This window comes from Heterodontus francisci, chromosome 37 (assembly GCF_036365525.1).
Source record: "Heterodontus francisci isolate sHetFra1 chromosome 37, sHetFra1.hap1, whole genome shotgun sequence".
NCBI lineage: Eukaryota > Metazoa > Chordata > Chondrichthyes > Heterodontiformes > Heterodontidae > Heterodontus > Heterodontus francisci.
Window position 1 is genome coordinate 9,334,376 of NC_090407.1, and position 16,489 is coordinate 9,350,864.

General features: G+C 44.2%; 1 protein-coding gene across 1 annotated transcript in view; it reads right to left on the bottom strand.

Annotated features, from left to right (window-relative positions):
* Positions 1-490: 490 nt before the first annotated feature.
* Positions 491-16,489, bottom strand: part of noc2l (NOC2-like nucleolar associated transcriptional repressor) — a 196,218-nt gene continuing 180,219 nt past the window's right edge. Inside the window, exons 18-19 of the mRNA XM_068017047.1 lie at positions 9,988-10,098; positions 491-1,089 (exon numbers count right to left, since the gene is read on the bottom strand). Of these exons, the coding sequence (XP_067873148.1) occupies positions 962-1,089; positions 9,988-10,098 (239 nt within the window). The 3' untranslated portion in view covers positions 491-961. The remainder of the gene's footprint in view (positions 1,090-9,987; positions 10,099-16,489) is intronic.

Sequence of the window (16,489 nt, forward strand, 5' to 3'; positions counted from 1 at the left end):
CTGGGATTGGCAGATTTCTGATTTGGCAATGATTGTTTCTTAAAGCATTAACTGATGGAGTAAACAAAAGATTTAAAGGTGATTTCCTCCCCCCACACCCCTCCATTTTCTCTCTTCCTGCTTGGGTACAGTTTCATAGCTCCCAGCGCCCACCTCAGAACCTCACCCCAAAAGCCAATCTTTGTGCCTGAGCTGAGACAGCGAGTGTCAGCAGGCTTTTCGACCATGGTAGGCCTGATAATGCACTGAACATCTAAACCATTCAATTTTCAGCTGGGGTTGCTGGATAGCAAAAAGGAGCTGGAAACCTGGCTTATTTTTCTCTCAGGAAGGAACGTGAAACCCAACAGTTGGAGCCCTGTCTGATCTCAACTAATTTGGCCTCATTTCAACCATGTGAAAACGGCTGTAAACCATCCCCAATTATGCTCATGGGCAGCGATACTCTCATAATGAGTCCTAAATAACCACGCCAAAACGATGACTCAAATTTCTTGAAAGTGATACAAAACAGCCTCACCATTGATTTATTTTGATATAAAATAACTAAGAACTGTTGGGAAATAACAGAGTAAGTAAAGTGTTGACTTTAAGCACATCGGCCAGCGTGGACATCGTGATTACAATTCCAATGGCTAAAGATTTGAGCAATTTCTGCCACTGTGCTATCAGCTTAACTATTGTAAAGTATCCAGCGGTTATAATATTCTGTATACATAAAACTAAGGAAACACATGGTCGAAGATGATGACATAGACAGCTTTCACCATTTTGTCTGTAATGATTTTCTTTTATAGGGATTTTCCCCTTGGAAACCATTTTGTAAAAGTGGATTTCTTGTAGGGCCACACAGAGTCCTTTGCTCCTTTGAGGACTGGCAAACAAGTCAGCAACATTATGTTGGGACAGTAACCAAGTACAGAACGTTCATCGCAGCCAAGATTCATATACGCCTATTCCATTAGTCTTCATCAGAGAACTCCAAATCTTCAACAACATCTTCATCTCCTTCTGCAAGTGCCTTCAAGTCAGCCTGCGACAACTTCTTTCGAGCTGCACTACTGCGTTTCAAAGAAACTCCATCTTCATCTGCTCAGAATTCAATGTAAAAATTGGTCATTAGAAAAGTATTAGGATTACTGAGACTGATATGACTTTACAGAACTTAGACATAAGCTCCATAGATCACACAGACTAGACTAAGGAAGATGAAAATGTTCTTGTACACTTTCTAAATGACCTCCATTTTCCTAGTTAAAAGCTTTGTCAAAAAAAATCTATTCACTATTTGAGCCCAGTTCTTCGAACATTAATACAGGAATCTATCTCGACGATTACAAAATAAAACACCAGGCTATTCTCTATGCAGTCAACCCATGACTGTACCAGGCATACAGATGCTAATTTTTACTATTCCTTTCCAATTTTCTCCCCCCGGCCCATCACAAAATGCAGGCTTGTGAAAGGTTCAGGGCCACAGACTTTTCAAGTGCCCAACCTTTATAGGGGATCCTAGATTATTTAGTTGTGGAGATCACTACACCCGAACCCAATTCTGCCTTTGTCCCATTGTCCACACACCCAGCCTCCCCAGCAGTGGATTATTGGATAGAGATCAGGAGCAGGAAACTTGGCTGATTTCTCTCTCCCTTTGAGGGGAATGAGGCACCGGGGATAATTAATCTGCCCAACATTTGTCCCAATTAAAATCTACCAATTCAGCAGAGACTGGGAATCAAGTCTCAGGCCTGATGGTCTGCATGTCTCAGGGCTACTTTATCTGCCAGGCTATCGAGGAGTTCCTATATGGCTTCTTTGTGCATCCTTTGCCACTATCTACCACCAACATATTTTGCCTCACAATTTAACTGTATGGAACTACGCAGTTTCACTGCAGCATTTAATTGGTAATTGTATTACTACTGAACCTGCACTGGCATAATATTTGATGGACCAGATAGGTCGCAACATTTAATTGGTGATTTGTCAGCAGCATTACTGAATCTGAAGCAGCATGCACTTAATGAATCAGCCAGGTTAATTACTCATGAATCACAATGTTAAATAGCAGCAGGGGGGGGGAAAAAAATGGAACTGAATTCACCAGTATACTCTCAAACATTGTCAGTACAGGGCAAGTGGCAGCTACATGACACCTTTCACGTGACAATACCATCAATAAGGCATCACTGCTGGAACATTGGCAAGGTGGGTGGTTAGGGAGCAAGTTATCAGCATCAATTATATACCTGTTAAAGGAATCTGGGCATATTTAGAAGAAAAATTCTAAAGCATTCATTATAATTTATTAGATCTGTAATCGATGTCTTTCTTCAGTGACAATTCGTGTGGGACATTTCTCATGGATTAATTTAAGATAAAGCTCTCCTAATGACCTTATCACATCTTCTCCCACGCTATTACTTTTATTGATGTTTAGTTTAAAACTAGATTTCTGTTCTAAAGTGGTTTGCCACATTACTGGCCTCCCAGTTGAAGGCACCTGTTTTGTACTTGGCATGGCCTTGAGTCAGGTGTCTCGTAGCCCAGCTCAGTGCTTTCAACCAACTCTGCCACTCCACAGACTGGACATCACAGTTAACATGAACCTAAACCAGTGTGAGAAAGGGTGTCCTGATGAGGTGCCTACCCCATCTCATGACTTTAGTGGGCTCAGTATTCTGAGTTCTGAAGAAAGGTCACTGACCTGAAATGTTAACTCTGCTTCTCTCTCCACAGATGTTGCCAGACCTGCTGAGTATTTCCAGCGTTTCTGGTTTTTATTTCAGTATTCTGCTTGGTTATTTACACTGCCAGCTTTACACTCCTGTAGGCGGTGGCGTAGTGGTATTATCACTGGACTAGTAACCCAGAGACCCAGGGTATTTCTCTGGGGACATGGGCTCGAATCCCACCACAGCAGGAGGTGGAATTTAATTAATAAATCTGGAATTAAAAGCTAGTCTAATGATGGCCATGAAATCACTGTCGATTGTTGTAAAAACCCATCTGGTTCACTAATGTCCTTTAGGGAAGGAAATCTGCTGTCCTTACCTGGTCTGGCCTACATGTGACTCCAGACCCACAGCAATGTGGTTAAGTTTTACATGCCCTCTGAAATGGCCTAGCAAGCCACTCAGTTGTACCTAACCGCTACGAAGTTAATAAGAAGGAATGAAACCAGACGGACCACCCGGCATCGACCTAGGCACCGGAAACGACAACGCAAACCCAGCCCTGTCGACCCTGCAAAGTCCTCCTTACTAACATCTGGGGGCTTGTGCCAAAGTTGGGAGAGCTGTCCCACAGACTAGTCAAGAAACAGCCTGACATAGCCATACTCACGGAATCATACCTTACAATGCCCCAGACACTGCAATCACTATCCCTGGGTATATCCTGTCCCACTGGCAGGACAGACCGAGCAGAGGTGGCGGCACAGTGGTATACAGTAGGGAGGGAGTTGCCCTGGGAGTCCTCAACATCGACTCCGGACCCCATGAAGTCTCATGGCATCAGGTCAAACATGGGCAAGGTAACTTCCTACTGATTACCACCTACTGCCCTCCCTCAGCTGATGACTCAGTACTCCACCAGGTTGAACACCACTTGGAGGAAGCACGGAGGGTGGCAAGGGCACAAAATGTACTCTGGGTGGGGGACTTCAATGTCCATCGCCAAGAGTGGCTCGGTAGCACCACTACTGACCGAGCTGGCAGAATCCTAAAGGACATAGCTGCTTGACTGGGTCTGCGGCAGGTGGTGGGGGAACCAACAAGAGGGAAAAACATACTTGACCTCGTCCTCACTCATCTGCCTGCTACAGATGCTTCTGTCCATTACTGTATTGGTAGGAGTGACCACCGCACAGTCCTTGTGGAGACGAGGTCCCACCTTCACGTTGAGAATACCGTCCATTGTGTTCTGTGGCACTATCGCCGTGCTAAATGGGATAGATTTCGAACAGATCTAGCAATGCAAAACTGGGCATCCAGGAGGCGCTGTGGGCCATCAGCAGCAGCAGAATTGTACTCATCCACAATCTGTAACCTCATGGCCTGGCATATCCCCCACTCTACCATTACCATCAAGCCAGGAGACAAACCCTGGTTCAATGAAGAGTGCAGGAGGGCATGCCAGGAGCAGCACCAGGCATACCTCAAAATGAGGTGTCAACCTGGTGAAGCTACAACACAGGACTATCTGCGTGCCAAACTGCGTAAGCAGCACGTGATAGACAGAGCTAAGCGATCCCATAACCAACGGATCAGATCTAAGCTCTGCAGTCCTGCCACATCCAGCCGTGAATGGTGGTGGACAATTAACTGGAGGAGGTGGCTCCACAAATATCCCCCTCCTCAATGATGGGGGAGCCCAGCACATCAGTGCGAAAGATAAGGCTGAAGCATTTGCAACAATCTTCAGCCAGAAGTGCCGAGTTGATGATCCATCTCGGCCTCCTCCTGAAGTCCCCAGCATCACAGATGCCAGACTTCAGCCAATTCGATTCACTCCGCGTGATATCAAGAAACGACTGAAGGCACTGGATACTGCAAAAGCTATGGGCCCTGACAATATTCCGGCAATAGTTCTGAAGACCTGTACTGCAGAACTTGCCGCGCCCCTAGCCAAGCTGTTCCAGTACAGCTAGAACACTGGCATCTACTTGGCAATGTGGAAAATTGCCCAGGTATGTCCTGTACACAAAAAGCAAGACAAGTCCAACCCGGCCAATTACCGCCCCATCAGCCTACTCTGAATCATCAGTAAAGTGATGGAAGGTGTCATCAACAGTGCCATCAAGCGGCACTTGCTTAGCAATAACCTGCTCAGTTTGGGTTCCGCCAAGGCCACTCAGCTCCTGACCTCATTACAGCCTTGGTTCAAACATGGACAAAAGAGCTGAACTCAAGAGGTGAAGTGAGAGTGACTGCCCTTGACATCAAGGCAGCATTTGACCGAGTATGGCATCAAGGAACCCTAGCAAAATTGAGGTCAATGGGAATCAGGGGGGAAACCTGGCTGGAGTCATACCTAGCGCAAAGGAAGATGGTTGTGGTTGTTGGAGGTCAATCATCTGAACTCCAGGACATCACTGCAGGAGTTCCTCAGGGTAGTGTCCTAGGCCCAACCATCTTCAGTTGCTTCATCAAAGACCTTCCTTCAATCAAAAGGTCAGAAATGGGGATGTTCGCGGATGATTGCACAATGTTCAGCACCATCCGTGATTCCTCAGATACTGAAGCAGTCCGTGTAAAAATGCAGCAAGACCTGGACAATATCCAGGCTTGGGCTGACAAGTGGCAAGTAACCTTTGCGCCACACAAGTGCCAGGCAATGACCATCGCCAACAAGAGAGAATCTAACCATCTCCCCTTGACATTCAACAGCATTACCATCGCTGAATCCCCCACTATCAACATCCTAGGGGTTACCATTGACCAGAAACTGAACTGGAGTAGCCATATAAATACAATGGCTACAAGAGCAGGTCAGAGGCTAGGAATCCTGAGGCGAGTAACTCACCTCCTGACTCCTCTCCACTTGCCTGGATGGGTGCAGCTCCAACAACATTCAAGAAGCTCGACACCAACCAGGACAAAGCAGCCCGCTTGATTGGCACCCCATCTACAAACATTCACTCCCTCCACCACCGACGCACAGTGGCAGCTGTGTGTACCATCTACAAGATGCACTGCAGCAATGCACCAAGGCTCCTTAGACAGCACCTTCCAAACCTGCGATTTCTACCAACTAGAAGGACAAGGGCAGCAAATACATGGGAACACCACCACCTCCAAGTTCCCCTCCAAGTCACACACCATCCTGACTTGGAATTATATCGCCGTTCCTTCACTGTCGCTGGGTCAAAATCCTGGAACTCCCTTCCTAACAGCACTGTGGGTATACCTACCCCAAATGGACTGCAGCGGTTCAAGAAAGCAGCTCACCACCACCACCTTCTCAAGGGCAATTAGGGATGGGCAAATAAATGCTGGCCTGGCCAGCAACGCCTACATCCCATGAATGAATAAAATAAAACCCACAACCACTTTTCGACTATGACAGTGAGACAGTATAACTACTATAAAATGCAATGCTGAATGTAGTTTTCCCTAGCTAGTGATTGCGCTTATAGATTCTTTTTATGATTTCTCTTCTCTACTCATTTCATTCGACATATTCTAATCTTACTAGATCCAGGAGACGAGGGGTGGGTGGATCTGCCATCACACCCGAGGTCCTCTCGTCTTCCCAGAATGGAGAATCAGCCCAGTCAAAGATTAAATCCCTTGGTAGGGCTCCACTGTGCGATGACCCATCTTGTCAAAAGATTGCCCTGGACTGTACATCACAAAGCCAAGCCAATTTGCAGATTACTGGGTCCTCGTTGGCTGATACAATGGTTTCAGAGCTAGTTTTCAGCCAAAGGTTATTTCTTCTGGGTTTGGTATCAAATCCCAAATGGACTGTGGCGATGAGGTAAAGGAAAATATCTAAAATGGTTGTTGAAGCTTATTTATTTTAAAGTAAAAGAATCAAAATGGGTTAGATTCAATCGAAAAGCGCGGAAGTAGTTTGAATAGAAATGGGAAAGTGAGTGCATGGGAAGAAAGGGGAAGAAGAATTTACAAAATTATTTGAACTGGTACAGCTCTCATGACATTGCTCACAGCTAATCCAGGAATGGGCTATGGAGCAACAACTCGCAATGATACAGCGCCCTTAACATAGCAAAACATCCCAAGGTGCTTCATAGGAGCGTTCTGAAACAACATTTGAGCACAGCCAGTGAGAAGAGCAAAAAAGAAAAAGTATTTGCATTTATATAGCACCTTTCATGACCACAGGATGTCCCAAAGTGCTTTACAGCCAATGAACAACTTATGAAGTGTAGTTACTGTTGCAATGTAGGAAATGCAGCAGCTAATTTGTGCACAGCAAGCTCCCACGAACAACAATGTGATAATGACCGGATAATCTGTTTTTGTGATGTAATTTGAGGGGTGAATATTGGCCAGGACACCGGGATGAATCCACTGCTCTTCAGAATACTGCCATGGGATCTTTTATGTCCAATTAAGAGGGCAGACGGGGCTGCGGTTTAACATCTCAGCTGAAAGATGGCACCTCTGACAGTGCAGCACTCCCTCAGTACTGCACTGGAATGTCAGCCTAGATTTTTGCACTCAAGTCCTGGAGTGGGACTTGAACCCACAACCCTCTGATTTAGAGGAGAGAGTGCTATCTACTGAGCCGTAGATGTCAAAACAGCAACAACTTGTATTTATATAGCGCCTTTAATGCAATAAAACGTCCCAAGATGCTTCACAGGAGAATTAGAAAGCAAAATTTGACACCGAGCCACATAAAGAGATATTAGAGCAATTACCAAAAGCTTGGTCAAAAGAGATAGGTATCAAGGAGCGTCTTAAAGGAGGAAACAGAGGTAGAGAGGTGGAGAGGTTTGGGGAGGGAATTCCAGAGTTTCGGGCCTTGGCAGCTGAAGGCACTGGCTCCAATGATGGAGCAATTAAAATCAGGGATGCTCAAGAGGCCAGAAATAGAGGAGCACAGATATCTTGGCAGTTGTGGAGCTGGAAGAGATTACAGAGATAGGGAGCGGAAAGGCCATGAAAACAAGGATGCAAATTTTATAATCGAGGCGCTGCTTTACCGGGAGCCAATGTAGGTCAGTAAGCACAGGGGTGATAGGTGAAAAAAAGAATGGAGTAGCAGTCCAGGGAATTAAATAGCCAGGCAAGATGGGATCTGGAAGAGCTTGACCCAGGAACTGAGGCGAGGCTGTGAGCTATGTTATAAAAGTGCTTCTGTTTTGTTAAATATATTTTTTGAGGATTCATTTTTGAAAGATTGAAGAAGTGTTAAACTTTGGCCTTTTCAAAGGGGGTCATGTAAAGGCCACTTGACTTCGAAAAACAGTCCCTGGAAATGTTTTTTTTTTTTTAAAAGGGGCACTGAGAGGTCCCGTGAGGAAAACAAACCTTTCTGGCAAACAACCTGACTTCCAGCTCAATAAACAGAGAACTTTGGACACCTGGAGAAATTGTTTACAAAGAAGTGACAGGTCAAGATTGATGGAGGTCAAAAGGTTGACGGTTTCACTTTTGAATTGTTTTGAGTTGGGGTTGAACTGTATAAAAAGGGAGAGAACTTCCAAGGAGAGAAGAGAATTCCCAACCAAGGAGCTTTCCAGCACCTCTTCACAAGACCCTGAGAAGTCCACTGTGTCAACTCAACTAGTCTCCTGTCCTTGAAGAAAAGCCTGCTAAATTAATGGTCAAGGCCACCTGAAAAGAACTGTTCTAAAAGATCTCAGTGACCCGGCTTCGTGTACTCAGAGGCCAGACTGTATGCCAATTTCGGAACACAAAATATCTCATCTGCTGTTTCTTCAAGAATGAGCAAGTATTCAGCCCAAGTGTTTTTTTTTGTCTTTTTTTTTGCAACAGAACTCTAAACAACAATCACTTTTATTTTTCCAGTTAACCAGTATACATATGTGTGTGTGTGAGGGGCTAAGGTAAAAAGGGAACTTTAATATTTCAATCTGTGTGTTTATGCTTTACATCATTACTGGTTAAGACTTGTTTTATAATAAACTGATAATTTTGTTGTTTATTAAAGAAACCTGGTTAGTGTGTTTTATTCTGGGCAATAAATAGAGTCTAATGATTGATCGTATCGGTAAGTGGGAAAATATTTAAATATAGGTTGTGACCTGTGGAGAAGTGGAACTAGAATAAACAGTGCATTCCTCCCGCCTCGGTTGTAACAGCGATCAAGTGACAGTGCACAGGCTGAGTGTTGGAGGCAAAGTCGCTGGTTTGGAGCAGCCAAAGGGGTTCCCAGAGGTGACACTGGAACTGGAGGATTGGGGTAGAGTCCAAGGAAAAAGGCAGGGTTGGTGGTCAGACCCATCCCACCCAGCCCTTAGTTGGGTCCTTGTTAGATCTCCAAGGACTTATCAACAATCTTAACGTTTAAAATATACCGGTCTAACACATACGAGCTCTCACCATTACAAAAATACACAGCAGTTAATACAGGCTCCCCAGATAACAGAATCTAGTTAACTGACACCTCTTACTAAAAATAGTCCTAAAGCCGCATCCAAACAGGAAGCAGCAAACCTGACAAACTTCACCGCCGCTTCTTAACTCAAAATTGAATTCCCCAGCCGTCAGGGGAAGAGGCTCAAACTTAACTGGCATCAGGCAATTAACATTTTGGCAGAAATTATTATTTTGGTCTCTCTTGGGGGAGGAAGCAGGAGAAAAAGACTGCACTGTGTAAATGATGGCTCGTTAAGATATTGAGTCTTTTGGGAGGTGGAGGGAAGAAGTAGTTGAGGGGGCAGACGCTTTTCTCTGTGCATGTGCGCCTGTGTATCAGCTAGCACAACAGGATGCAGCTGTACTGAGGAACAGAGTTGCACTAATTCAACGCTCATCACACATCAATTTTGCCAGAGCAACATTTTTCTTTTTGAACCTTTCCAAAATGCATTTTTCTTGGGGATGTTCACTTTGCCATGAGGTCACAAGCCACTACTAGCACTATATAACTTTCCCAAATTAATAAAATTCAGGATTCACGTAGGATTCAGATCTAGTTAGGAGTTTGCAGCCCCCTGCCTTGCCACTAAAAGTGTCTTTGTTTCACTTCAAATTTACATCCACAGGGTCGGAAGAGATTATTACGGTTTAAATGGCCAGTCCCAATGTTTGAAAAGTACCATACCCTGTTCTCTTTCTCTCACACCTCTCAAAGCTTTTTCAGTCAAATGGTATTATCCTGGTTGCACAGGCATTGAATCAAAGACTACTTGCTCTCTCAGAATAAAGAGTGCATCCCCCGCTCACACTCTCCCTTCCCTTCTCTCCGACCTTTTAGCCTCTGCTTCTTGGAAATTATCAACTGTCCAAGTCTGGAATTTTTAAAAACATGTCTAATAATACGCACCGTCTGATTCATCTTCAAAAGATAACTCGTCGTCTTCATTTTCCTCTTCACCTTCACTGCTCATGTCAGACAGATCCTCCAGGAAGTCTTCATTACCCTTCTTAGATTCTCCTGCAACAGCAGAGAAACAGTCTAAGTCAAAATTAAGAGAGCCAAGTACTTTGTAGTGCCTACTTTGGTTCTAATCAATCAAGTATTCTCCTACTCAGTCTTTCAATCAATGTCATTTTGCTGCAATTGGTGTTGACTAGGAGTTGTGGTGAACCATCCAACACAGACAGGTCTACTCATCCAGGTGCTGGACTTTGTATATCTGTTGCCTATTTTGGTTTTGACATGCACACATCTGTCCCAGGTTGACCTGTAACGTGACCATGTCAATCTATCTAGCCACTTAGTCAACAAAAACACACTCCCACTTCCAAAAAACAGGGTTGGGACAAAGAGATGCGAAAAAAGGTCATTTGGGTTAGCATGGGGTTAGACGTTGACCTTTCACCATTGACAATTGGCTTCCAAATCCAGCCTGGACAGGACGAACATCTCCTGTGGATGTTGGCTGTATGGATCCAACATTATACGAGCCAGTCCAGTTCCTATTAGGCATAGCTCTCCAGCACAAAAATGCCTTAATTTGCAGAAAGATCCAAAGATGACAGGTATGGAGAACGGAGAAAAAATACAACATATTAATGCAGTATGACTGATGTACATTGTTGAGACAGAATAGAGAGCTTGACGTTTACCTATGCTATTCTTGACTTGGGAGTGCTTAATGCAGGATCCCGCAAACCACAGTCTGCTTTGACTCCAACTGAAAATTGATTGGCAGGTTTAGGATCTGAAGCAAATATTATTGAATTAACGGCAACATAGAGACAATACAACCCGTGAAATCAAATCCATCTTTAACTAAAGATTTCGAGCAATGCAGCAAGCTCATGGGGTTCTGTCTGATAAAACACCCCTTCCAAGAAAGAAGTGACATGTGGTAGGATTGTGAATGCAATGGCTGCCGTGTCACGACATCAAACTCCTAGTACAATGAAAAAGCAGAGTGCCTATAGGAAAGCACGTTGGAGATGAACAGTAAATGGTTATAAGGTAGCTGTGTAGCTCGTTTTAGACCAACCATCTAGAGCACTTTGTGAACATTTAGCTGAGCCTTCCCTCTCATCGCCCTTGCCGCTACCCCACCCCCCAAGCCTGCTTTAATTCAACTACTTACGCTTATATAGCACCTTTAACTTAATAAAGTGTTCCAAGGCCCTTCTGTCATGGAGAGTCCATATTTCGTGTTAAAAACTTGGAATCTATATATTTTTTTAAAAACTTTAAAAAAAATTTCATGGACATTGAAATATCTGGAGATAGCTGAACTTTATGGATGCTTAAAAAAAAAAGCAGGGCCAACAAGAGGTTCCTGGTTTTGACCTAAGAACTACTCTCTGTTGTGACGAGACAGAATTTATGCTTGCCATGGGACTTGCTTGGAAAATTTTAGTTTCACTTTGAACTGTTAAAAGCAGGCAATTGGAATTTAAGATGGACCTGTTGGGAGATCAGAAAAAGAACTAGACAAGTATTACCTCTTTGTAAAGAATCCTTGTTCTTGAAAAACAAAAGCTTGTATGAAGTGGTTCTGTTGCCTCCTGCATTTTTGAAGAAACCCATAATACGTGCAGAAGTCTTGTATCTTTAAAAGGACTTTTGCATCGAATGTGAGAACTGACACCTGTTGCTACACCCCTGATGGAAGACCAATGAGAAGCTTTCTACAGTTGAAATTCATTGAACGCTTACCCAACACAGACTGTTCCAATCTAGCCTGGAAAGACTTCGAGTGGCATCCAACAATATGACTTTGAGACACCTTGCCGAACCAAAAAACTTCCTTCAAGATCATTGCAGTCTAAGTTTGTTTTTATTCCTTTGAAACAGCTGTAAACAAATGTCCCTTTTTCCCCGGTTAACCTGTTTTTGGATGTATGTGCATGAGGGCTCAAGTCGTGTATATAGTTACTTCATTATTGGTTAACACTTGCTTTTATAATAAACGGATAATTTTGTTGTTTATTAAAGAATCCTGGTTGGTGTGCTTTATTCTGGGGACAAATAGATTATTTAAGAAGCTGTTTCGGTAAGTGGGAAAATTTATTGATATGCTGTGACCTGTGGAGAAGTGGGACTGAATTAACAGTGCATTCCTCCCGCCTTGGTCCTAACACTTCACAGGAGAGTTATCAGATAAAATCTGACACTAAGCCACATAAAGAGATATTAGAACAGGTGACCAAAGGATCGGCACCGGAATATTCAGGAATGGATAGTTCAATTCTATATACAACTCCTATACATGGAATCACTGTTTTAAGATTTAGAATGAATGGCCTGACACACCCATTAGAATTTGGGACAAAGAAATTCAAGGCAGAGGGGGCCAAGTTATGATGCTATCAGGCTTCTAGTTCAGCTCAGGCACAACCAATGACCCAGTGCCACAGCAGTTTTGGCAGGTACAAAGATGTGGATGAGTCAGAGCTCAGCATGGGCAACATGGCGATTATTGAAACTGAACGATCTGCTCATACTGGGATCTATTACACTGCAGAGTTTCTTAAAGTCACAAAAAAAAAATCACAATAAGACTGACATCAAAAACTGTAATGGAACAATGGGGGTTATCTTTAAGGAGGAGATGTTTCAGGTACAGGCTCGGTACATTCCAACAAGGGCAAAAGGTAGGAGAACCAAATCAGGGCTCCTTGGATGCTGCAGCACACTCGATGGGCTGAATGGCCTACTCCTGTTCCTCTATTCCTATGAGGGAGATAGAAATCATAACGAAACAGAAAAAAAGGGTGTTTGATGCATAACAGGTGAACCAGGCCAAATACAGTAAGTTGAGAGGCGAGATGAAGAGGAAAACAAGGCTGGCAAAGAGAGAATATGAGAACAGAATGGCAGTCAACATAATAGGGAACCCACAGTCTTCTACTGGAATGTAAATAGTAAGCAGGTAGTAAGAGGTGGAGTGGGGACTATCAGGGACAAAGAGGGTGATATCTGCTTAGAGGCACAGGGTAAGGCTAGAATACCTAATGAGTACCTTATATCGGTGTTTATTAAGGAAGAGGAATCTGAAAAAATATCAGTAAACGCAGAGAAAGTAGAGACAAAATTGAGAGTGAGGAGGTACTGAAAAGGCTGGCTATGTTTAGGGTATCTCAGATATAAAAACAAGAAATGCTGGAACCACTCAGCAGGTCTGGCAGCATCTGTGAAAAGAGAAGCAGAGTTAACGTTTCGGGTCAGTGACCCTTCTTCGGTTGATGAACAGAATGCGGTGAATGTTGTCTATATTTTAAGAAAGCGTTTGATAAAGTACCAGATAAAAGGCTGGTTAACAAAATCGAGGCTCATGGAATAGAAGAGTCCGTGTCCAATTGGATAAAATATTGGCTCAAGGACAGAAAACAGCGAGCCATGTTTTTCAGACTGCAGGATGCCAGACAGTGATGTTCCCCAAGGCTCAGTGCTAGGATCACTGCTTTTTGTTTTGCCATATATAAATAAATGATTTGGATCTGGGATACAGAGTAGAGTCACAGAATTTCCCGATGATACCAAACTGGGAGGCGTGGCAAACGGGGAGAATGGTGGAAGCGGAGACAATCAATAATTTCAAAAGGAAACTGGATGGGCACTTGAAGGAAATAAATTTACAGGGCTACAGGGATCGAGTGGGGGAATGGGACTGGCAGGATAGCTCCACAAAGAGCCAGCATAGACTTGATGGACCGAACGGCCTCCTTCTATGCTGTAAAAGACTAGACGAATCAGAAAGTCTCCAAGTTACTGAAATATTGGGCAGGATTTTCCCTCCAGGGGTGGGAAGAGGGGTTGGGACTGTTTCTGGATGCCAAACTAGCCCCCAGGAGGTGTTTGGGGGGTGGGGGGGGGGGGGTGGGGGGAGAAGAGAAGACAATCACAGGCACCCAGTTTCCCTGGGCGGCCAATTAACGGGCAGAGAGGGCGGGCTCACCGAACAATTAAGCACAGCAGGCGGGCTCGCTAAGCTGGAGGACCAATCAGAGGCCTTCCAGCTTGAAAGGCACATCAGGATACAATAGAGGGTCAGAGGGTCAGTAAGGGAAAGGGCACTTCAAAATGGAGGCGCCCTCTCTCCAACTTTTCTACAAAATGGCAGGGTGGGGGATGGGGTAGGGGGATGGAACCCCTCTACAGGGCTACCCTTACACTCACAGAGGCAGGGAGGACCTGTAGGCCTGCGTGGAGTGTTGGCCCCCATGGCCTGCCGCTGGGTGCCTGCCACCAAGCACTTAAACTGTTCCCCGCATCGTGAAGGAACCTGAAAGCTGACTGGAAAATCCCAGTCGGCCTCCTTTAATTGAGCTGGGGAAATCGGCACGCTGGCCAGTGGGGCCATTTTCAGCTCCCACCCACCCACCTCTGCTCCTGGCCCTGGCGAGGGCTCAAAATCCTGTCCACAATATTTTGAAGATTTTCAGGTCGTCATTTTACTGAGCTTTTTTGTTCTTTTCTCAGTTTTTATGTTCATCCTGAAAATCAATTTGACCAACACCCTGGAGGAAACCAGTGAATTACCTCTAATCAATTTGGAACTGGTGCTAATGTTTAAAAGCATTTTGTCTGTACCAATTATTATCTGATACCTGTGGTTACCACTGAAAATACTCTGCACAAAAGCTCCAAATATACATTTTTCTCTGCTCTCTGACGCAAGGGATGTTAACATAATCAGATCCCATTTCAAATTCCCAATGTTGGTATTGAGCGTTCCTTGGTCATGAAGAGCAGGGTGAAAGAATATATGCTGCCACTCAGCTCCTGCTGTTAGGGGTTATCTGTTCTATACGCTAAGCGATTATTTCCCACCTCACCCAACAAATTACTTTTGCACACCACTGCCTACAAACCCGGATAACAGAGAAAGACTTGCATTGATTTAGCGCCTTTCACATGTCAGGACATCCCAAAGTGCTTTACAGCCAGTGAAATACTTTTGAAGTGCAGTCACTGTTGCAATGTAGGAAATGCAGCAATTTGCACACAGCAAGCTCCCACAAACAGCAATGTGATAATGACCAAATAATCCATTTTAGTGATGTTGATGGAGGAATAATTATTGGCCAGGACACCGTGGATAACTCCCCCGATCATTTTCGACGGTGAATATTTTATGTACACCTGAGAGGGTAGACGGGGCCTGAGTTTAACATTTCGTTCAATAGTGCAGCACTACTAACTTTTATGCTCAGGTCTCATGAGTGGGGCTTGAACCCACAACCGTCTGGCTTAGAGGCAAGCGTGCGACCAACTGAGTCGCGGCTGACACCTGTAATGCCAGCTCGAGCAGGGTTATCCTAACTTGCATCCACAGGCAGGTACAGGAAATCTTTAATGAAAGCAAAATACAGCAGTTGCTGGAAATCTGAAATAAAAACAGAAAGTGCTGGAAATACTCAGCAGGTCGGGGCAGCATCTGTGGACAGAGAAGCAGAGTTAATGTTTCAGGTCAGTGACCTTTCATCAGAACTGGCAAAGGTTAGAAAAGAAGTAAGTTTTAAGCAAGTTAAGGGTGGGGGGATGGATTTGGTGGGGAAGAGAACAAAAAGGATAGGGCAGAGGGCAGGAGAGATTAAATAGCAAAGTTATGGGACAAAGGCAAAGAGCATGTTAATGCTTGTGCATATAATGTAAGGTGGACAGAGTTGCTCATTACTCTGCCATTAACACTCGCTCTGGACTAATGCTTTGTCTTTCACCAAAAACACAAGTTGCACAAGTCTTGAAAATGAAAGAAAGACTTGCATTTATATAGCGCCTTTCATAAACTCAGGACGCCTCAAAGCACTTCACAGCCAATTAAGTACTTTTGAATCTTCGCACAAACAAAAGCCTCATAAAGAGCAATGAGATACATGACCAGATCATTTTTGTTTGGCGATGTTGGTCAATGGATAAATATTGGTCAGGACCCCGGTGAGAATTCCCTGGCGCTTAATCAAAATAGTCTCATGGGATCTTTTACATTCACCTGAGAGGGCAAAAGGGCCCTCAGTTTAATACCTCAACCAAAAGACAGTACGAAGGCAGTGCTCCCTCAGTACTGCACTGAAGTGTCAGTCTAGACTTTTGTGCTCAAGTCCCTGTAGTGAGATTTGAACACTCAACCTCCATTCTTCGAGGTGAGAGTGCTACCAACTGAGCCATAGCGGACACCTGCTGCAAGTACTACAGATGGAGGCAACCAATTCATGATATCAGAATTTTTCATCGTCTCCTCCTCAGACACAAAAAAGCACACATTTTTGTGATAGCTAAGACTGCTTTCATTACACTGATAATTTTGTGATGATGACACAGGACAGGCAACAAGTATGCAACTGGACTCCATTTAGACAACAAGCCTAGGACTGGACCATTCGTTGTGTAAGTATCAAATTCTCCAGATTAA